Source organism: Coregonus clupeaformis, chromosome 9 (assembly GCF_020615455.1).
Source record: "Coregonus clupeaformis isolate EN_2021a chromosome 9, ASM2061545v1, whole genome shotgun sequence".
In the NCBI taxonomy this organism is placed as follows: domain Eukaryota; kingdom Metazoa; phylum Chordata; class Actinopteri; order Salmoniformes; family Salmonidae; genus Coregonus; species Coregonus clupeaformis.
Window position 1 is genome coordinate 39,880,615 of NC_059200.1, and position 22,837 is coordinate 39,903,451.

General features: G+C 43.5%; 1 protein-coding gene across 6 annotated transcripts in view; it reads left to right on the plus strand.

Moving 5' to 3' along the window:
* The window catches only part of LOC121573554 (active breakpoint cluster region-related protein-like), a 233,031-nt gene that overhangs the window by 146,888 nt on the left and 63,306 nt on the right, over positions 1 to 22,837 (plus strand). For all 6 annotated transcript variants that reach the window (XM_045222618.1, XM_041885631.2, XM_045222619.1 and 3 more), the window contains 5 exons: positions 7,925 to 8,093; positions 11,124 to 11,246; positions 13,485 to 13,560; positions 13,719 to 13,823; positions 16,815 to 16,889. In XM_045222618.1, coding sequence (XP_045078553.1) covers positions 7,925 to 8,093; positions 11,124 to 11,246; positions 13,485 to 13,560; positions 13,719 to 13,823; positions 16,815 to 16,889 — 548 coding nt within the window. The remainder of the gene's footprint in view (positions 1 to 7,924; positions 8,094 to 11,123; positions 11,247 to 13,484; positions 13,561 to 13,718; positions 13,824 to 16,814; positions 16,890 to 22,837) is intronic.

Here is a 22,837-nt window from a genome sequence, read left to right on the forward strand (position 1 = left end):
CCAGACTGATAGCTTGTCCCGTATTCCTACAGAGTTCTAATGGAATTGAGTAGTTTTCTGTGATCTGGAACAGTGTATCAGGATGGATGACAGCCCTGCTCAAAAGGGATTCTCTCTTTCACTGCTGTTATTATTTCCTCCATTTTAAAACTCCAAAGTATTCTCTGATGTTATAATTAAAAAGGAAGACTATTAATTGAAAATTAGAATGTAGTCATACATGATGGCTTTGGTGCTGTAGACCAGGGGTTGGCAAACTTTTTGGCTCGAGGACCACTGCGGGATTTTGAAATTCAACGGAGGACCGCACAGATTTTTTGGGGGACTGATTTGTTTGTCAAAGTCAATTTGCGTGCCAGAAAAAGGGCAGTTATTTAAAAAAAACACATAGGTCCATTATAATTTGTACATACTTTTATATCTAGTTTTAGATGTTCAAGAGTGAGTGGCCTGGAGTGGGTTAAAAAAAATATATACATTTACTCAAGCCTCTCGGGGTTGGATGTTTGCCCTTCTGTAGACTATTGGGGAGAAATGGTTTAGAATAGTGATTACAGGGCTCGTATAGGGCTGAATATTAAGAAATTGCCGTTATGGATGTTGGGAAATGGATAGAATACAGCAAGGTATGTATTACAATCTGGTCTCAATCTGGTACTTGGGCCTGAGGCGAAGTGTTTGTGTGTGTGTGTTTGTGTGTGTGTGTGTGTGTGTGTGTGTGCGTGCGTGTCTAAATTGGGAATGACAGCATACACAGCCGTAGATTAAGTGTTTAATTTACAGGATTGCCTCCCATGGCATGGTTACCGATGTTAGCGTGATTGGGGCTTATTGTGATTGACAGTCGTTGCTGCCGCTGTCCTGCTACCTCACCGTGTGAAGGACATACAGACAACTACCGCTGTCATGGTTACCACCAGTCTGTAAATCACTCTGTTATGGTCTGTAGCTTTAGCTATCTGTCGCTGTGTCCCAAATGGCACCTTATTCTCTATATAGTGCACTATGGGGTCAAAAGTAGTGCGCTACATGGGGAATAGGGTGACATTTCAAATCAAATCAAATTTTATTGGTCACATACAAATGTTTAGCAGATGTTATTGCGGGTGTAGCGAAATGCTTGTGTTCCTAGCTCCAACAGTGTAGTCGTATCTAACAGTTCACAACAATACACACAAATCTAAAAGTAAAAGAATGGAATTAAGAAATATATAAATATTAGGATGAGCAATGTCGGACTGGCATTGACTAAAATACAGTAGAATACAATATATACATATGAAATGGGTAAAGCAGTATGGAAACATTATTAAAGTGACTAGTATTCCGTTATTAAATTGACCAGTGATTCCATGTCTATGTACATAGGGCAGCAGCCTCTAAGGTGCAGGGTTGAGTAACCTGGTGGTAGCCGGCTAGTGAAGGCTATTTAACAGTCTGATGGCCATGAGATAGAAGCTGTTTTTCAGTGTCTCTGTCCCAGTTTTGATGCACCTGTACTGTATGTGAGACGCAGCCTACTGTATGTGTCCTCTGATCTGGACTATAACACTATAGGATTAGGCCAACAGCCAATTAAAACACGCTATCCAGTTGATATCTAATCATCAGTATTAACTCACTGAGAAACCTTAATCCCATTCAATCCCTCTATATCTACTCAATCATCATGGATTATTAATGTTTATATTGACTCCACAGCCATATTTATTTTCCTACAGAATTGGTGTATAATATACCACCTTTTCCCAATGTAGAGATATAAATTAAGATGTAATCTATGTGATTATGGTGAACAAGGGCTGTGAAAAGCTAATTGGGGAGCGTGAAAGTGCTGTGGACGGACGGGAGGAGATTAGATATGCAGATTGTATTCAACAGCAGCGGAGCCAATCTTGGTCCCCCTAATCAGCTCTACCTCAGTCTGTAATAGAGAGAGTGTTTATTAAGTAGACACTAGATCATCTTAAACACTTCTTGGGCATTTAAACAGCGCATGAATACAGATACACACCTTAGAGACAACAACAATAACACTCCATGGACCACTCTGAGACAAAGGGTTTGCTTACAAGGGGGAGGGGGCCGCATCTCACCCCGTATTAAGGAGGAGAGGAGGACTCATAAAAAATTGAGGGATATCTGCAGGCGAAGGAGGGGGTGGGGGTGAGGGTACATATTGGGATGAAGAGACAAAACAAGAGAGAGATATTTGCTGTCTCCATCCTCTGTAGCTCAATTGGTAGAGCATGGCGCTTGTAACGCCAGGGTAGTGAGTTCGATCCCCGGGACCACCCATAAGTAAAAATGTATGCACACATGACTGTAAGTCGCTTTGGATAAAAGCGTCTGCTAAATGGCATATTATATTATATTATATATTATATTATATTATATTATATTATATTATATATTATATTATATTATATTATACAATACAGCCAAAACACTCAGGTTATTTAACTAGCCAAAGAAAAATGCTAATCTAAAACGTGAAAGAGTCATACTACTATTTGTTTGTTGTGCAGTATTTTACTTTGGGGGTAAAATCAGGACATGTTATTTATTTTTGCTGTCATATTTCCCGTCCCATCATTTTAGATGAGGTTTGCACACATTGGAGTTCTGATTAATGTATTCCTGTGTTAATGAGTGTACGGTCCTGCCTCCAGGAATGATAATGAAAGCTCGTTAGGGGAATACAAAAACATCTCCAACAACATTAGTGAGCATCTGTATAACCTGATGGATGTGCTGAACACGCATTTAGTCTTTCTGTGTCTGAGTGTTTACTATGAGATCTCCTCAAGTCAAGCAATCTTTTCAAACTACTAAACATAAGGAGATATAGTAGTAGGGGAGATATGTCTAAGTTATGAGCAAAATTGAATATGGCTCAACAAAGACAGATGATATTGCATAAAGCAAAACAAATGGAAGACAATTAATTATATGGTTGGTGTTGCCCCCTCCTTTACAGGGCCAATAGAAATATCTAATAATAGCTGCGAGCAGCAATGAACGGGGTTCACAGGATGACAGAAAGGACACAAGATTTGTCACATGCTTCGTAAACAACAGGTGTAGACTAACAGTGAAATGCTTACTTACAGGCCCTTCCCAACAATGCAGAGAGAGAAAAAAGAGAAATAATAGAAAAAGAATAACACAAAGAATAAATATACAATGAGTAATGATAACTTGGCTATATACATGGGGTACCAGTACCGAGTCGATGTGCAGGGGTACGAGGTAATTGAGGTAGATAGATGGGTAACAATGCGAGCACTCTATCATGTAGGAATGATCTTCCTTTATACAATGGGTGGGTCTAATCCTGAATGCTGATTGGTTAAAACCGCATTCCAGCCAGTGTCTATTCCACAAGTTGCCACCGGCTAAATCTATCACGTTAAAATGCCTATTTACTATGTTCCATCTGACTGCGCAATCCACTGTCTCATCAGCCCAGCCAGGCAACTTATAAACTTGATCTCCACTATAAAAAGCATCATCTCAAATATATTTTAAACTAACATTTCGTTTTCAACAGCGGAGATTTGTATAAACCTTGCTGTCTGTCTCTCTGACATTTGCGACATTGTTTCAATATTCAAATTCGATCTCCTGCTGTCCCATAGTAATGAACGTGTCGGGACGAGACAGACAGACAGACAGACAGGCAGGCAACGTTTCTCAGCCAGTCGAAATCATGAAACAGCTGGCATAATTTTTATGGATATATACAAAAAAATGTCAATTGAAAAAAGGTAAAAAGAAAAGCAGTCTTTCCAGCTTCAGTTTGAAGTGATTATGTTACTATAGCTGTGTTGTTGGCTAGCTCCTCTGAACAACAGAGTGAGTACATTTTCTATGCCAGGCGAAATCGCGCCTCATTAGCTCATTGTTATGGATGTATCCAAATAAATGTCACTAGAAAACAGCTTAAACAAATGCAAATGCAGCTACTTTGCTGTTATTCTGGCTGGACTTTGACATGACTGTAAATTAGCCGTAGTTGGCTAGCTAGCAGGCAAAGGATAAGAACTTTGCCAGCCAGTATGGCAATGGAACATTTAGAACGAATGACTGGGTCACGTCCATAGATACAGAACAAAAAGACTGAACGACTGGGTCGCGTCTCTAGCAACTGCAAGAACATTTGAAGATAAATACACAACGCAGGGAATTAACGATCATACTATCCAGGTCTGTGCCCAAACAGTTTGAGCTTCTACTTCTAAAAATCCAGAAATAAGTCTCTCACTGTTGCTGCTTGCTACAGACCCCCCTCAGCCCCCAGCTGTGCCCTGGACACCATATGTGAATTGATTGCCCCCCATTTATCCTCAGAGTTCGTACTGCTTGGTGACCTAAATTGGGATATGCTTAACACCCCGGCCATCCTACAATCCAAACTAGATGCCCTCAATCTCACACAAATTATCAAAGAACCTACCAGGTTCAACCCTAAATCCGTAAACATGGGCACCCTCATAGATATCATCCTGACTAATTTACCCTCTAAATACACCCCCGCTGTCTTCAACCAGGATCTCAGCGATCACTGCCTTATTGCCTGCGTCCGTAACGGGTCCACGGTCAAATGACCACCCCTCATCACTGTCAAACGCTCCCTAAAACACTTTAGCGATCTCATTCCGTCAGTAGAGGATGCCTGGTTGTTCTTTAAAAGTAATTTCCTCTCAATCTTAAATAAACATGCCCCATTCAAAAAAGACAGAACTAAGAACAGATATAGCCCCTGGTTCTCCTCAGACTTGACTGCCCTTGACCAGCACAAAAACATCCTGTGGCGTACTGCATTAGCATCGAATAGCCCCCGCGATATGCAACTTTTCAGGGAAGTTAGGAACCAATATACATAAGCAGTTAGGAAAGCAAAGGTTAGCTTTTTCAAACAGAAATTTGCATCCTGTAGCACTAACTCCAAAAATTTTGGGACACTGTAAAGTCCATGGAGAATAAGAGCACCTCCTCCCAGCTGCCCACTGCACTGAGGCTAGGAAACACTATCACCACCGATAAATCTACAATAATCGAGAATTTCAACAAGCATTTTGCTACGGCTGGCCATGCTTTCCACCTGGCTACCACTACCCGGCCACCAGCTCTGCACCCTCCGCTGCAACTTGCCCATGCCCCCCCTTGCTTCTCCTTCACACAAATTCAGACAGCTGATGTTCTGAAAGAGCTGCAAAATCTGGACCCCTACAAATCATCTGGGCTAGACAATCTGGACCCTTTCTTTCTAAAAACTAGCCGCTGAAATTGTCGCAACCCCTATTACTAGCCTCTTCAACCTCTCTTTCGTAACGTCTGAGATCCCCAGAGATTGGAAAGCTACCGCGGTCATCCCCCTCTTCAAAGGGGGTGACACTCTAGATCCAAACTGTTACAGACTTATATCCATCCTGCCTGCCTTTCGAAAGTTTTTGAAAGCCAAGTTAACAAACAGATCACCGACCATTTCGAATCCCACCGTACCTTCTCCGCTATGCAATCCGGTTTCCGAGCTGGTCATGGGTGCACCTCAGCCACGCTCAAGGTCCTAAACGATATTATAACCGCGATCGATAATAGACAGTACTGTGCAGCAGTCTTCATCGACCTGGCCAAGGCTTTCGACTCTGTCAACCACCGCATTCTTATTGGCAGACTAAATAGCCTTGATTTCTCAAATGACTGCCTCGCCTGGTTCACCAACTACTAAATCTAGAATCGGCTTCCTATTTCGCAACAAAGCCTCCTTCACTCATGCTGCCAAACATGCCCTCGTAAAACTGACTATCCTACCGATCCTTGACTTCGGCGATGTCATTTACAAAATAGCCTCCAACACTCTACTCAGCAAATTGGATGTAGTCTATCACAGTGCCATCCGTTTTGTCACCAAAGCCCCATATACTACCCACCACTGTGACCTGTACGCTCTTGTTGGCTGGTCCTCACTACATATTCGGTCGCCAAACCCACTGGCTCCAGGCCATCTATAAATCACTGCTAGGCAAATCCCTGCCTTATCCTAGCTCATTGGTCACCATAGCAACACCCACCCGTAGTATGCGCTCCAGCAGGTATATCTCACTGGTCATCCCCAAAGCTAACACCTCCTTTGGCCGCCATTCCTTCCAGTTCTCTGCTGCCAATGACTGGAACGAATTGCAAAAATCTCTGAAGCTGGAGACACTTATCTCCCTCACTAACTTTAAGCATCAGTTGTCAGAGCACCTTACCGATCACTGCACCTGTACACAGCCCATCTGAAATTAGCCCACCCAACTACCTCATCCCCATATTGTTATTTATTTTGCTCATTTGCACCCCAGTATCTCTATTTGCACATCATCTCTTGCACATCTATCATTCCAGTGTTAATACTAATTGTAATTATTTTGCACTATGGCCTATTTATTGCCTTACCTCCATAACTTGCTACATTTGAACACACTGAATATATATGTTCTGTTGTATTTTTGACTTTATGTTTTGTTTTACCCCATATGTAACTCTGTGTTGTTGTTTTTATCGCACTGCTTTGCTTTATCTTGGCCAGGTCGCAGTTGTAAATGAGAACTTGTTCTCAACTGGCTTACCTGGTTAAATAAAGGTGAATGATCAATGGAAATATTTGTTTTTCTGTAATAAGGAATTAACGACCAATGGAAATAGTTTTTTTTCTGTAATGGGGAACTGAAGATTAATGGGTCAGGGACATGGGTTGTTCTTCAGTTCAACATCTGTTTAGAATCTGTCCAGTCCAGGGCTCATAGCTATGTGGCAAGTTCTCATTGGTCCAAATTGTCTATACATTGAGCCTGAAACGGGATACTTGGTATTTGGCCATTGGCCCAATTTTATTACAAGGAATTCTAATTGGTCAACCACAGGCTAGGCTTGGGTATAAACTACACCCTCTCTCTTTGTTCAGTGGAGAAACATTGAGGACAGGGAAGAATGAACATCTACCATCTACTTTCCAGCATAACAATGATTTGTTCTCTTTGAATAAATATATTTTTCTCCCTCTGATTTGCTTTGGGGTCTGTGTTATTGAAGAATAACATCAACTGCTAACACAACCCTAGATTTGTGTCGGGACTATTATCTTGTGGAAGGATGAAATAGAATGAATAAATTAATCAAAATAATGTTTTTAATGAAAATATGTCAATCATTATTTGAATATGTCTCGGGCCTAACAACACCCGTGCCAATATATCCTCCAAACGCCGGCTTCTCTGGCATTATCACTTAATTATGTGCAATCAGTGAAAGCGTTACCATGTTCATCTCTCAATACCACAAGGATGGTGCAAGTGAGGTTTAGTCTAGTGCTGTAGGTTGGTGCCGTGGCCAACTTTGAATGCAGAAACGAATCATTCTCAAATTCTTTAGAGGCTAATTTATTGAGTCTATAGTCAATCTGATTTATGGTTCATGAGAATATATATTTTTAAAGATTTACAAAATTGTATAAAGATGGGGGAAAATCTATCCTGATGGACGTTATGGGTCCTTGAAGCAAATTTGTTCAGCATGATTAAAGGCGCCTACATACAACGTTTCAAGTCTTTAGGTCAAACGTGGCGGCGGATATGAGGGTTTAAGTGAGACGGCTTATAACAGTGCCACCTATAGGCCAATCGGTGCCATTATTTTTTACCAAGTTACGCATGGCCTCTAGTTTCTGTGTGCCAAATTTAAAAAGTACTTACTAATCTATGCTTGAGTTATTTGACCATATCAAGAACATTTTAAATAGAAGAATAACAATAGTTTTCACAACTTCGCTGTGAACCGTATTTACAGTAGTTCCTCATTGCCTTTGTCCCTCCAGACTCTAAAATATATGAAAGATATTGAGCTCTCTCTCTCTCTCTCCACCCCTCCCTTTCTCTAGGAGACACCAGCAGTATGAGTGTAAGTGGTACATCCCTCTTGCAGACCTGACCTTCCAGTTGCTGGATGACTCGGACGTCTGCCCCCACATCCAGGTGCTGCCGGAACACGAGATCGAGGAGATGAAGACCAAGATCTCTGTCATCAAGAGTGAGATCCAGAAGGAGAAGGTGATATATTATGTTAATTAAAAATAATATATATTTAGCCAGGTAAATCTACATGAACAGATTATCTTTTGAGGTTGTATCTAGCACTGCTTTGTTTTAGACCCAAACTAAACCCAGTTGTTATTAATTGAGCCAAAATGGTGGTGATGCGGCCCTTCCTTTGCCTCCCACTCAGTGTCAAGCCAGGTCATGGTCAGCTGGCCATTAAGGCACTGTGGAGGAAGTGTCCTGCCCAGCCTGGCCCCCCATTCTGGGCTGGGTTCCCTGGGTGTGTCCCTCCCTCCCTGGAGCCCTATGGTCTGTGTTTGTCTTACTCTCTCTCTATCAGAGGCTAGAACCAGCCTGCCTGGCTGGGTGATTAGGCTGGGTTCTTCTAGCTTTATTACTACTGTTGTTGTTATTGGAACACTTCCCCTCACCGCTTCCACTCTTAGACAGGTCGACTGGGGACTAGAGATCTGTGTGCCACACACACACACACAAAGAGAAGGGGTCAACTTCCAGGTCATCTGGACAGAGTCAGCACGTCAGTGTGTGAATCACTTATACAGTACACTCATATGTATATACACAATCCACCCCCTCACTGTATCTACACTCACAAACAGTAGGCCTACACTCAAGCTATCCCGTGGGAAGTTTGTTTATTCTGATGAACTTGAGTACAGTGGAACAGCGATAGCCATCTAATTGTAGTTGTCAAATAAACACAGGTCCTTAGAGGATGACTGTGTTCCCGGAGATCACCTTGCCCAGTTTCCCTTCAACTCTTTACCTCTTCAACACAATAGACTTATTTATGTCAGCCCTTTGTTGTCATTTTACTGTGGAAAGCCTTGGGAGTCTATAACCTTGAAACTGCATAGGTTTACAATTGATTTACAACCTTGGCTTTAGCTGCACACTGCTTTTTTATTTCATCCATCACACACATCATCCAGCAACCTCTACTTATTCTAATGGTTACTATACAGGACGGTATTTATTTCAACTTCCAGTGATTCCTTCCTTAGTAAATACCTGTTTAGGAGGTTTTGGAGAGCATAGTGTGAGTTCAAATCAAATGTAATCAATCAAATCAAATTGTATTTGTCACATGCGCTGAATAGAACAAGTGTAGACTTTACTGTGAAATGCTTACGTACGAGCCCTCTCCCAGCAATGCAGAGTTATAAAGTACGAAAAATGTGTGAATAAAAAAGGAAATAGTAACACAATAAAAGAACAACTAGGCTGTATACAAGGAGTACCGCTACCGAGTCAATGTGCAGGGGTATGAGGTAGGTGAGGTAATATGTTGGTAGGGGTAAAAGTGACTAGGCATAGATAATCAGGATAGATAATAAACAGAGTAGTAGCAGCGTGTGTGAAAGTATGTCTGTGTAAGTGTGTGTGTGTGGCGGCAATATGCATGTGTGTTGTGTGTGAGCGTATGTAACGTGTGTGTGTTGGAGTGTCAGTGTAGTATGTGGTGAGTGGGTATAGTCCAGTGAGTGTGCATAGAGCCAGTGCAAGAGAGTCATTGCAACAACAATAAAAGTGGGTCAATGCAAATAGTCCAGGTAGCCATTTCATTAACTGTTTAGCAGTCATGGCTTGGGGGTAGAAGCTGTTTAGGAGCCTTTTGGTCCCAGACTTGGTGCTCCGGTACTGCTTTCAGTGTATTAGCAGAGAGAATAGTCTATGACTTGGGTGGCTGGAGCCTTTGACAATTTTTAGGGCCTTCCTCTGACACTGCCTGGTATAGAGGTCCTGGACTTGGAGACCTAGGCCTGTATTCACAAAGCGTCTCAGAGTAGAAGTGCTGACATTGGATCAATTTAGCCTTTTAGATTATAATGAATACGGTTATGGTAAAGGGACCTGATCCTAGATCAGCACTACTACTCTGAGAGGTTTATGAATACAGACCCTGTGCTTCCAGGTTGATACCAGACTGCTACAATGGGTCATACAGTAGGGGCAGACTGACTGACTGCACTAATCAGAGCCGGAAAAGGCTGATTGAACTGATTACAGCCAGAGCATGGCCTGACTCTGCTTCCTGGCAAGGGATGGGTTGGAGGAGGTTGTGTAGGGAATGGAGATTCTGGAGGGCAAGGACATGGACATTCCTTGGAATAGTTATCAAGCATCACACTGTAAATTCTAGTGAACAAAATGTAGCCAAATCATTTCCCCTGTTTACAAATGTCTCAGGAATACAAAATGCGTATTCATGGTCAAACACACACGATACAATTCAGGTTTAGTAGATGGTACAGTGTGTTGGATTTCATTGGGATTACAGTATAACAGGGCTATTCAACTATATTCTTACAGGGGCCAGATGTAAAGAAGGTTAATTGCAGGGGGCCGGACATTTTCCACATGCAATTATTCTTTGGAAGAACTGTATAAAAAAGTTACGCACACACACCAATAAAGCACTTTTCTTAAAATGTAATGTTGCTAAAAGTAATAAGGAAAGAAGTGGAGGGTGCTCAACCAACGGGAGTCGAGGTGCAACCCACAAATGGGATAATCATTAAACGCTCACCATTATTATTATTTTTATTTATTTTTTTACAACTATTGAAAGCTTCTTAAAAGTAATTAGGTCATTTTATTTTCTGAGATATGTCAAATCAGTTATTGACAAATTCCAGTCTGAAGGAAGTATGCTTTGAATTCATTTCCCTCAGTCCTTCTTTTATTTTCTTCCTGAGAGTTGTAGCTTTCAGAAATGGGGTCATAATATTTTGTAGCTTTAACCGTTGAAACGCTAGAGCCAAATTCATATGAAGAAAAAAGAATCAACATGCCACATAGGCGCTAGAAACTGCTAGAAACCACACAATAGACAACCACATTAGTGCTTATCATTTTTTTTTTTGCATATCTTTTATTAATGTTCAGAATTGATCAAAGGGCCAATCTAAATTAATAAACGGCCCGGATCTGGCTCGTGGGTCGCCAGTTGAATAGCCCTGCAGTATAACAAACTGTATGTTAACATACTGCGTGCCCTGTTTGTTTCTGTGTGTGTAGAAAGCGCTGAAGGGCCAGAGTCGTAATGTGGAGCGTCTGAGGAAGAAGATGAACGAGCAGGAGTCCTGGCTGCTGTTACACTCTCCCACCATCCCTTTCCGCATACACAACAAACACGGCAAGGTAAGCTGCTACTGCGTAACCACTGGCCCTGGATCAGATATATTTTCACCCTCTAATGGTTTGGGTGAAGACTGGGGGTTGGGTAATCTGATTCTAGATCTGTGTTGATGTCCCACTGCTGGCTTGCCTGTGAAGCTAAGCAGGGTCGGTCCTTGGATGGGAGACCAGATGCTGCTGGAAGTAGTGTTGGAGGGCCAGTAGGGGGCACTCCAGGGCAGTGAAGGAGAGATTGCCCTGCGCAGGTTGTCGTTTTTCGGATGAGACGTTAAACGGGTGTCCTGACTGTGGTTATTAAAATCCCATGACACTTATTGTATGAGTAGGGGTGTTAACCCCGGTGTCCTGGTTAAATTTCCAACCTGGCCCCATTCCATCATGGCCACCTAATCATCCCCCTCATTCCTAATTGGTGTATATCACTCCTCACCTCTCCACCATGCTAGCTGATGTGTGGTGGGCGTTCTGGCACAAAAATGGTTGCCGTGCATCTCCCAGGTGGGTGCTACACATTGGTGGTGGATGAGGTGAGTTTCCCCTTACTATGTAAAGCACTTTTAAAATCTCAGTTGGTAGAAAGGCACTATATACACTGCTCGAAAAAATAAAGGGAACACTAAAATAACACATCCTAGATCTGAATGAATGAAATAATCTTATTAAATACTTTTTTCTTTACATAGTTGAATGTGCTGACAACAAAATCACACCAAAATGATCAATGGAAATCTAATTTATCAACCCATGGAGGTCTGGATTTGGAGTCACACTCAAAATTAAAGTGGAAAACCACACTACAGGCTGATCCAACTTTGATGTAATGTCCTTAAAACAAGTCAAAATGAGGCTCAGTAGTGTGTGTGGCCTCCACGTGCCTGTATGACCTCCCTACAACGCCTGGGCATGCTCCTGATGAGGTGGCGGATGGTCTCCTGAGGGATCTCCTCCCAGACCTGGACTAAAGCATCCGCCAACTCTTGGACAGTCTGTGGTGCAACATGGCGTTGGTGGATGGAGCGAGACATGATGTCCCAGATGTGCTCAATTGGATTCAGGTCTGGGGAACGGGCGGGCCAGTCCATAGCATCAATGCCTTCCTCTTGCAGGAACTGCTGACACACTCCAGCCACATGAGGTCTAGCATTGTCTTGCATTAGGAGGAACCCAGGGCCAACAGCACCAGCATATGGTCTCACAAGGGGTCTGAGGATCTCATCTCGGTACCTAATGGCAGTCAGGCTACCTCTGGCGAGCACATGGAGGGCTGTGCGGCCCCCCAAAGAAATGCCACCCCACACCATGACTGACCCACCGCCAAACATGCTGGAGGATGTTGCAGGTAGCAGAACGTTCTCCACGGCGTCTCCAGACTCTGTCACATGTGCTCAGTGTGAACCTGCTTTCATCTGTGAAGAGCACAGGGCGCCAGTGGCGAATTTGCCAATCTTGGTGTTCTCTGGCAAATGCCAAACGTCCTGCACGGTGTTGGGCTGTAAGCACAACCCCCACCTGTGGACGTCGGGCCCTCATACCACCCTCATGGAGTCTGTTTCTGACCGTTTGAGCAGACACATGCACATTTGTGGCCTGCTGGAGGTCATTTTGCAGGGCTCTGGCAGTGCTCCTCCTGCTCCTCCTTGCACAAAGGCGGAGGTAGCAGTCCTGCTGCTGGGTTGTTGCCCTCCTACGGCCTCCTCCACGTCTCCTGATGTACTGGCCTGTCTCCTGGTAGGGCCTCCATGCTCTGGACACTACGCTGACAGACACAGCAAACCTTCTTGCCACACCTCGCATTGATGTGCCATCCTGGATGAGCTGCACTACCTGAGCCACTTGTGTGGGTTGTAGACTCCGTCTCATGCTACTACTAGAGTGAAAGCACCGCCAGCATTCAAAAGTGACCAAAACATCAGCCAGGAAGCATAGGAACTGAGAAGTGGTCTGTGGTCACCACCTGCAAAACCAGTCCTTTATTGGGGGTGTCTTGCTAATTGCCTATAATTTCCACCTGTTGTCTATTCCATTTGCACAACAGCATGTGACATTTGTCAATCAGTGTTGCTTCCTAAGTGGACAGTTTGATTTCACAGAAGTTTGATTGACTTGGAGTTACATTGTGTTGTTTAAGTGTTCCCTTTATTTTTTTGAGCAGTGTAAATCCAATATATTATTATTTACTTTTCCACCACTGGAGGGAGCTGTTGTCCTATAACATTTGATTTCCCCCTGTTTTGTCCTCAGAGCTACCTGTTCCTCCTGTCTTCAGATTATGAGAGGTCAGAGTGGAGGGAGAGCATCCAGAAACTACAGAAGAAAGGTACAGGAGTCAGGAGAGTGAGAGGACAGGCTGATATAGTTTTTTAAAACAACTATGCCATGGATTCAATGCCTTCAATGCAATTGCACATTTAAAGAACCTATAGCCTGGCTGTATGTTCAGGTTTATTAACGGTGTGTTTCTGTGTTGGTCTTCAGATCTGCAGACGTGTCAGTTGAGCTCTTTAGAGCTGCAGGTCCTCACCAGCTCCTGCTTCAAACTCCGAACTGTCCACAACATCCCTGTCACCAGTTATAAAGATGGTAGGTCACACACACACACACACACACACACACACACACACACACACACACACACACACAGCACACACACACACACACACACACACGTATGTGTGTACAAACACATGCACAGACACAAACACGTTCACCTCTCCTTCCTTTCCCCTCTGTTTTGAGTTAAAACCCACAAACACATCTACTTTCTCAGCACAAAAATAGAAATGGGTTGGTAAGGAATCTAGGTTACAATGTGTTTCTCATCTAGTGATATGTGCCATGTGTGTGTGTTGTGTGTGTGTGTGTGTGTGTGTGTGTGTGTGTGTGTGTGTGTGTGTGTGTGTGTGTTGCAGCAGGGTTCAGATGGAATGTTTGGATTGGGGTGACATTAAAGCCAGCTGGGAGGCCTGCTGTGAGCTCCCAGGATGCACTGGGGGACAGGAAATGGCAGGGAGACACACACTCATACACAACACTGTTATACCATTACACTCGGTCCCACATTAAACAAACAAGAAAGCGTTCATAAAGTCTTCATAAGTCACTTTTTACTTTTACGTCAGTAAGCAGACGCTCGTGGGAATCGCACCCACAACCCTGCCGTTGCAAGCGCCATGCTCTACCAACTAAGCCACATGGGACCCCACTATGCACCACAAATCCCACACTCATGGTTTTCATGGTTGCTTCTACAGTCCTTAGAGATGTAATATCTTCATCAAAAGACAAACATGTTTTCTTGCAAGGCAAGGGTGTTTCTCCTCCTGTGCTTTTGCTTACACTGAATGATACATTGTTATCTTGCTAGATTTCTGCTAGACTTAGTTTAGTAAGTTGGATATCATGTACAGTAGTATAAATCTAAATTGGCCACAATATTTGCAAGTCACATTAGGATTATCTGAGTCTGGCCACAGCATTGTAAACCCATGATTACAGACAGTGATATACACTGAGTTTACAAAACATTAGGAGTGTTCAAAACACTAATATTGAGTTGCACCCCCTTTTGCCCTCAGAACAGCCTCCGCCTTCTGCCCTCAGAACAGTCGAAAGTGTTCCACAGGGATGCTGGCCCATGTTGACTCCAATGCTTCCCACAGTTGTGTCAAGTTGGCTGGATGTCCTTTGGGTGTTGGAGCATTCTTGATACACAAGGGAAACTGTTGCGCATTCAAAGGAACTTAAATATTTTGTCTTGCCAATTCACCCTCTGAATGGCACACATACACAATCCATGTCTCAAGGCTTAAAAATCATTCTTTAACTTGTCTCCTCCCCTTTATCTACACTGATTGAAGTGGATTTAACAGGTGACATCAATAAGGGATCATAGCTTTCATCTGGATTCACCTGGTCAGTTTATGTCATGGAAAGAGCTAATGTTCCTAATGTTTTGTACACTCAGTGTATTTTGATAGTACAGTGCTTCCCCTTGTGGTGACCTGAAGTACAGCTCCTGGCTGGCACAGACGGTCAGTTTGTCAAAGCAACTCCCTTTATACTCACATCAAACACTTCTGTTTGCTCTCCAGTTTAGAGGGGATCTGACATGTGATTAAGCAAAGCAAAGCATTCTTTCTCCTCGATAGTCACTATACAGCACAGTATGGCAAAACAAAGGCTCCAGTTCAGTTCATTGGCATTTGACATATGTTCTACCACTAAAACAGACACACACACCATGCTATGAAATTATTAAATGTAGGGAGTAGCAGAGTAGCTGAGGGGGTGAAATAAAGACCAGCTGGAGGAGGAATGTGATCCCCTAGATACCATCACTCTGTCTGACACAACACTCAGGCCATTATAGGGACCAGGTAGAAGAAACTAGCTACACATCTAGGATCAGATTACTCTAACCCTGATCCTGACCTTAAACATTAGGGGGTTATAGGAATACACATTGACATGTTATTACTACCATCTTCTTTGAGTATTTTTGTTGTGGTTATGATAGAGACAGAATACCATCTTTTAAAAAGAGCAGTGGAGGGGGGAAACGAAAGTTTAGAGTCTAGAGTAGATCTTCTCTTGGCTTCTCCCTCTCTCTTGGTGGCATGACCTGTCTCTGACTGAACACATACAGTCCATAGCACCATACATACACATGACATATTGTTTTTCCAGGACTCAGTTTTTCGCCTCTCATCTCAGTAGTGGTCCAGAGCATAACCCGATGGGCCTGCAGGGATCTCCAAACAGGCCTCCTCCAGTTTCAAACCCCTGTTTATTTACCAGGAAGCGCGCAGGCCTCACAGGCCTCCGCAACATAATCATACAGGGGACAAGAGAGGGAGAGGGGAAGCATAGGTGTGTGTATTGGATTGTGTGTGTGTAGGCTGGCGTGTGTGTGTTTTCAAGGCCCACCCAAGAACATGCTTGTGAATATTTATCTGTCTAAGGCTTAGATACATACACATATACCATGGGGCAAAATGATTCCTCCTGTTTTCCTGCTAATGTCAGAGAGAAATGAGGGAGTTGTGGGACAGCTGTATGGGATGCCTTGGTGTTGAGGTCACACACTAAGATGAATGAAGCAGAGTGTGTGATTGAACCTGATCTCCTCCATCTACCACAGCTCAGTGTGTGTGTGTGTGTGTGTGTGTGTGTGTGTGTGTGGACCCAGTCCTCTTCATCGTCTTTGCTTCCTGCTCCAACATGGGGCTTCAGTTAGTCTACCTGAAAGAATACCTCACACAAGCACACTGACACACACACACACACAAGCAATGTCACTAAAATATATACTACTACACTGTTCATTGCAAATGAAATGTACCCTCGGCTATGAGGTAACGGGATACGTCCCAAATGGCACCCTGTTCCCTATATAGTGCACTACTTTTGACCAGAGCCCTACGGACCAAAAGTAGTGCACTATATAGGGAATAGGGTGCCATTTGGGACGCAGCCTCTGGGTTATGAGAATGAATTTTCCCAGGTCACATCCAGGTCACTGATAATGAGTGTGACTAACTGCGTTGTGTTGTTTTGTGCTGTGTGTTCCAGATGAGGAAACCCCAGGCCTGTATGGATTCCTCCATGTGATCGTCAACTCTGCCAAAGGCTTCAAAGAGTCAGCCAGTAAGTCTCTCTGTCATACTGGGCTTATACTGCACTGTGCTCAGCATCTGCTCTGTGTCTGTGTCTGTGTCTGTGTCTGTGTCTGTGTCTGTGTCTGTGTCTGTGTCTGTGTCTGTGTGTGTGTGTGTGTGTGTGTGTGTGTGTGTGCATGTGCATGGATGCACACACGTGTCCATCAGCATCTTTCAGCTTTTGTATGTGTGCTCGACACAAGGACGTTCATTTTATGGATCAGCACATCTTGATGGTTATAGCATATCATTTACAGCTTGTGCCACAACCCAACAAAGAGGACAGAGGTTACAGGGAGAAAGGGTTCAGGGTTACCATGTCTGTCCCTGCACACTGGTTCTCTTCTCCACAGTAAATCATTTTACAAGGCCACAACACAGACCCCCAGCACAGAGGTAGAAGTTACCACTGAAACCGGGTCAGGTATTATTTAATCCCCCTAATGGTTAAGGATTTGAAGTAATGGACTATCTGATCCAAAATCTGTGGTTAGGTGCAACTGCTACCTCGTGCTATTACTGACTTGTGGCCGGGGTTCTCCTGGTAAAAGAGAGAGCGGGATGGAGAGGAAGAGATAGAGGTGGAGAGAGAGCGCGAGAGAAAGAGAAAGAAAGCCACAGGGCCAGTCCCTGAGGAGCAGCTCTGGACCACAGTCACATTCCTGTGGCTCCTTTGATGCTAGGGTCCGTCAGGGACACAACTACTCCATAAAGAGAGCTGACAGGAACAAAGTGGCCCCTACACAGCCACAGCCGAGCCCTCAACGGACACACACACACACACACTCACGGACAGTGAAGGCCAGGAGAAGCTTTTTCTCTCTATCCCTATCTCTCTCCCTCTCTTTCTCTCTCTCCCCCCTCTCTCTCTCAGCCGACAGACACACCCTGGCCTCACCCCGCCTGGTGTGTGCATGATAGCCCTAGCCCTGACTGCCTGTATGTGTTATCAGGGGGATATGATGTCAGAGAGCCCTAGAGTGTCTCACATATGTCTGTACCAGACAGCTGGCGCTCCACTGAACACTCTCCACTGTCTGTTACCCTGTTACACAAGAAGCACCAGTTCAAATATTACCACAGCAGGAAAAAAAAGACCCAACGAAATACGCCTCCGCCTCAGTTACTATGACAGCCTGTACTGTAGTATACTTTATGAAAGCTTCAGAGATAGATTTTCTTGTGTAATGGGTTGGGGAAAAATTGGAAAGCTGTCTCCACTGGAAGCCTGTTTGATCCTCACCGGAGCAGTGGGCATAATTGTTTAAAAATGAAGAAGCATGTTGAAGTGGTTTGGTTTTACTTTCCCTCAATTTTCTCATGGACCGTACCATTGTCATGCCCCTCTGATATGCGGGGGGGAGTATGTAAGAAATGTAAAAGGTGCTGTTTTAGTCTAAACACCCCTTCATGGGTACATAGTGTCTCCTATGTCTATGTAGCGGGTCGTAGCTAGCATAATGATGCAGTTAAGCCACCTACCTACCTGAGACCAAGTCACCTCTGAACCCCAACAACCTGGTTCAACAGTATGATACAGTATAGTTGGCTTGGAGTGTGTGGAGTATTGTTGGGAGAGTGGAGTTAAATCTCAGAGGGAGTTGGTAGATGTTTCATCTATCCTGGGTCTTGTCCTCTGTGGCGTTTGGATGACATTTCCTCTAATATCTCACCACCAGGCATGCTGGCCATCGTCATCATAGACCATTGATGAGACACATTGTCACCGTCACCCCCCTCCAGACCACTGTTAATCAGGGAGATGTCATCTGCCTCCGTCCCATTATAAAGTACACAATTATGGATCTGTCCCAAATGGCGCGCTATTCCTTATGTAGAGCACTACTTGTCAAAAGTAGTACACTACACTGAGTGTACAAAACATTAGGAACACCTGCTCTTTCCATGACTTAGACTGACCAGGTGAATCCAGGTGAAAGCTATGATCCCTTATTGATGTCACCTGTTAAATCTACTTCAATCAGTGTAGATGAAGGGGAGGAGACAGGTTAAATAATTATTTTTAAGCCTTGAGAAAATTGAGACATGGATTGTGTATGTGTGCCATTCAGAGGGTGAATGGGCAAGACAAAATATTTAAGTGCCTTTGAACGGGGTATGGTAGTAGGTGCCAGGCGCACCGGTTTGAGTGTGTCAAGACCTGCAACGCTGCTGGTTTTTCACGCTCAACAGTTTCCCGTGTGAATCTAAGAATGGTCCACTACCCAAAGATCATCCAGACAACTTGACACAACTGTGGGAAGCTTTTGGCGTCAACATGGGCCAGCATCCCTGTGGAAGGCTTTCGATACCTTGTAGAGTCTATACCCTGACGAATTGAGGCTGTTCTGAGGGCAAATGGGGGTGGTGCAACTCAATAGTAGGAAGGTGTTCCTAATGGTTTGTCCACTCAGTGTATATAGGGATGCTGTTTGGAATGCAAGTCTGATAGAGATGTCTTAGTTTGTTAGGACATTTCTTTGAGAAGGGACATTATGGAGACTGTAGAGTAGACTGTAGAGTAGACTGTAGAGTAGACTGTAGAGTAGACTGTAGAGTAGACTGTAGAGTAGACTGTAGAGTAGACTGTAGAGTAGACTGTAGAGTAGACTGTAGAGTAGACCGTAGAGTAGACCGTAGAGTAGACTGTAGAGTAGACCGTAGAGTAGACTGTAGAGTAGACTGTAGAGTAGACCGTAGAGTAGACCGTGGGAGTAGACTGTAGAGTAGACTGTAGAGTAGACCGTAGAGTAGACCGTGGGAGTAGACTGTAGAGTAGACTGTAGAGTAGACTGTAGAGTAGACTGTAGAGTAGACTGTAGAGTAGACTGTAGAGTAGACCGTAGAGTAGACTGTAGAGTAGACTGTAGAGTAGACTGTAGAGTAGACCGTAGAGTAGACCGTAGAGTAGACCGTAGAGTAGACTGTAGAGTAGACTGTAGAGTAGACTGTAGAGTAGACTGTAGAGTAGACTGTAGAGTAGACTGTAGAGTAGACCGTAGAGTAGACTGTAGAGTAGACCGTATGTGGATCTGATATTTCATGTGTTTAGTTTTATTGTCGGCTTCCCCTGTCTCTGCCCTTAAATTTTGCATTGCTCTGATTCTATCTTTAGGGCATATTGTGTGTGTGTACAAGCCATATGTCACCCATTTGCTCCCTTGCATAAACGTGTGTGCCTGTGTTGGTGTGATTTGAATGTGTTGTGTGTATTTGCTTGTGTATTTGTGTACAGTGCTACTCTATGTTTAGCCCGTAGCACACTACAACATACGGTACCTTCATATGAAGCAGACACTGGAGTCAGAAGATACCTCTCCAGGGTTGTTTTTAGGAACTGCAGTATGTACAAATATGTCCTATTAAAACTATCTTATCAGCGTTGCCACCCGTAGTTTCCTTCAATAGGAAGCAGAGATACATTTCAGCTCAGGGCAACGTTTCAAAAGTGGGTCAGAAGAAGTAGCTAAGAGTCTACTGGTCCCCTCCAAAATACAATACAAAAATAAGGGGAAAACATTGACCTAGAATAGAGGTGTTGACAGAACTGTGGGAATCATTGTAGTCAACATGGGCCAGCATCCCTGTGGAACGCTTTCGACACCTTGTAGAGTCCATGCCCCGACGAATATAGGCTGTTCTAAGGGCAAAAGTTGGTGCCACTTATTATTAGGAAGGTGTTACTAATGTTTTGTACGCTCAGTAAATGTCATGTTTTGAACTTGAAGGAGAGAGATCTTCTCATCTCTTCCTGTCTATATATAATGTATATAATATCTCCCTGCATCTTTTTTTCATACAACCCTTTTTTTCTTTACTTTTATTCGTGTTTTCATCCCGGATCCAATGAAAAATAATAAGCAGACAAACCCTCCTCCCCTCCCTGTATCTAAGTCTTGTTGTTCATCCAGACCCAGTTTAGATGTACTGATTGCTTTAAGTCTTCAAAATGACTGTTTTAGTCTCAGGTTTCCCTGCCCACTGTTTCACCTACCAATGAACACACATCTGCAGGCTAGGATTAGGAAGAGGTCACACACACACACACACACACACACACACACACAAACAAAGAGAAGGGGTCAACTTCCAGGTCGTCTGGACAGAATCAGGATGGTATCCATTAATCTCAGTAGTCGGTGTCTGTGTGTGTGACTGGTCAGACCCCTCACTGACCACCAGATTCATGAGGGCAGGAAGAGGCCTGCCAATAAAATGACAGCCCTCAGGGCTTATTCAACCAATCACCACCAGTCTCCAGCTCTCCTTCTCCTCGTGTCACATTTCTGAAGGCTCCTCTGACAACACTACTAGCACACATTAAAACGAGGCGAAATATGCCGTTTTTTTATTTTAGGATTTAAGTCCAGACCTATAAACCTACTTCAGATTTGATGTGAAAATAAACTTTTAGATAAAAGTAGCCCAGGAGTATGAAGTATGAATGTTTCCCTTAGTGGTGTTGGGTTTACACTAAGTCTGAACAGGCCTAACTTTCAGAGAGGTGCTGGGGAACAGAGGTGTAAATCTGACACAGCAGGGAGTTGTGCGTCCGATTATAGTTTTTCTCTAAACGGAGCCAAATGCTATTTCTGTGAGCATTAACAGTGATAAACTACCCTGTTCTAACTCTCTGTGAACTCACTTCAGTGGAGCAGCACACTAGGCCTATGTCCAAATATGTATAGTACTATTTATTTCCCAGTAGTCTTGAATTTCCCATACTTTGTGTGTGTCCCAAATTACACCCTATTCCCTGTATATAGTGCCCTACTTTTGACCAGGGCCCATAGAGCTCTGGTCAAAAGTAGTGCACTAAATAGGGTTCCATTCGGGACTCAGACTTTGAATTTAACTGATAGAGACAGTAGTTAGTGTGTTTTCCAGCTCCTCTTCCTCTCACTCTGATAGTCACCCACATGGTGAATGTGTTTAATTACTAAAGCGTGACTCCATTTTGAAAACACCCCCAAATGGTCAGTTACCCCCCACCCCACATGAAAAGAGATGCCGTTCCTCTCTCCAGTCTGGATCCTTCTGCTTGTCCTGCCATATCTCAACTGGTTGGTATGATACCTTAACCGCAGAGGTGGGACCAAGTCACTATTATTTGAGTCACAAGCAAGTAACAAGATCTGAGTCTCAAGTCGAGTCCCAAGTAGAACGGGTCAAGACTCGAGTCAAGTCCAAGTCGTGCATTCTAGTAAAAAAGTCAAGTAAAAACAATTAAAAAATATATACATGCAACGACTTGTTCAACTACAAATCTTTGTCTATTTATTGAGGCTACCAGACAGCCCTTTTGATTATTTTATCTACAACATATCTTTATTAGCTTATGTAATTGTAAAATATGGACCTTGTAGCAGTCATAAGGGCATGAAATCAGCAGAAGGAAGGCAGGTTGACGTGCTCAGAGTGTAGATTTATTTACAGGTCTTGGTGATCCAATGGTGAAAGCTACATATCATACAAATATACAAGTAGATTGACCAAATATACATGGGCAATAGCCCAAAAGAAATAGCCTCTGTATCAGGCTTAAGCTGTCCTATCTGAACGAACACTGGTAGAGGGCAAGACTGTACAGCTTCCCCTTGAGAAACCAAATCAATTCTGTCAAACACAGGAGCCCAAACAGGTAGGCCTACATAATATAAACACTTGGCCCCCAGGACCATACAATTACCCAATTGGCAATTACAACCAATAAACTGGTTCTACAATGTAAAAGACAATGTCCACATCTATTGTTACATTGGTACATTTGTCTTAATCAGACTAAATTATTTTTTATGATATTCCAACACCATGCATACATGAAACAATCATTTTGTCTTATTCAACCTTCTGACTCCAAAGCGTGGAGCGCAGGCCACGTAGCCTATTTCTATGCACACTGAGGCGTGGGCGCTCCTATTACGCACAACCAAAATG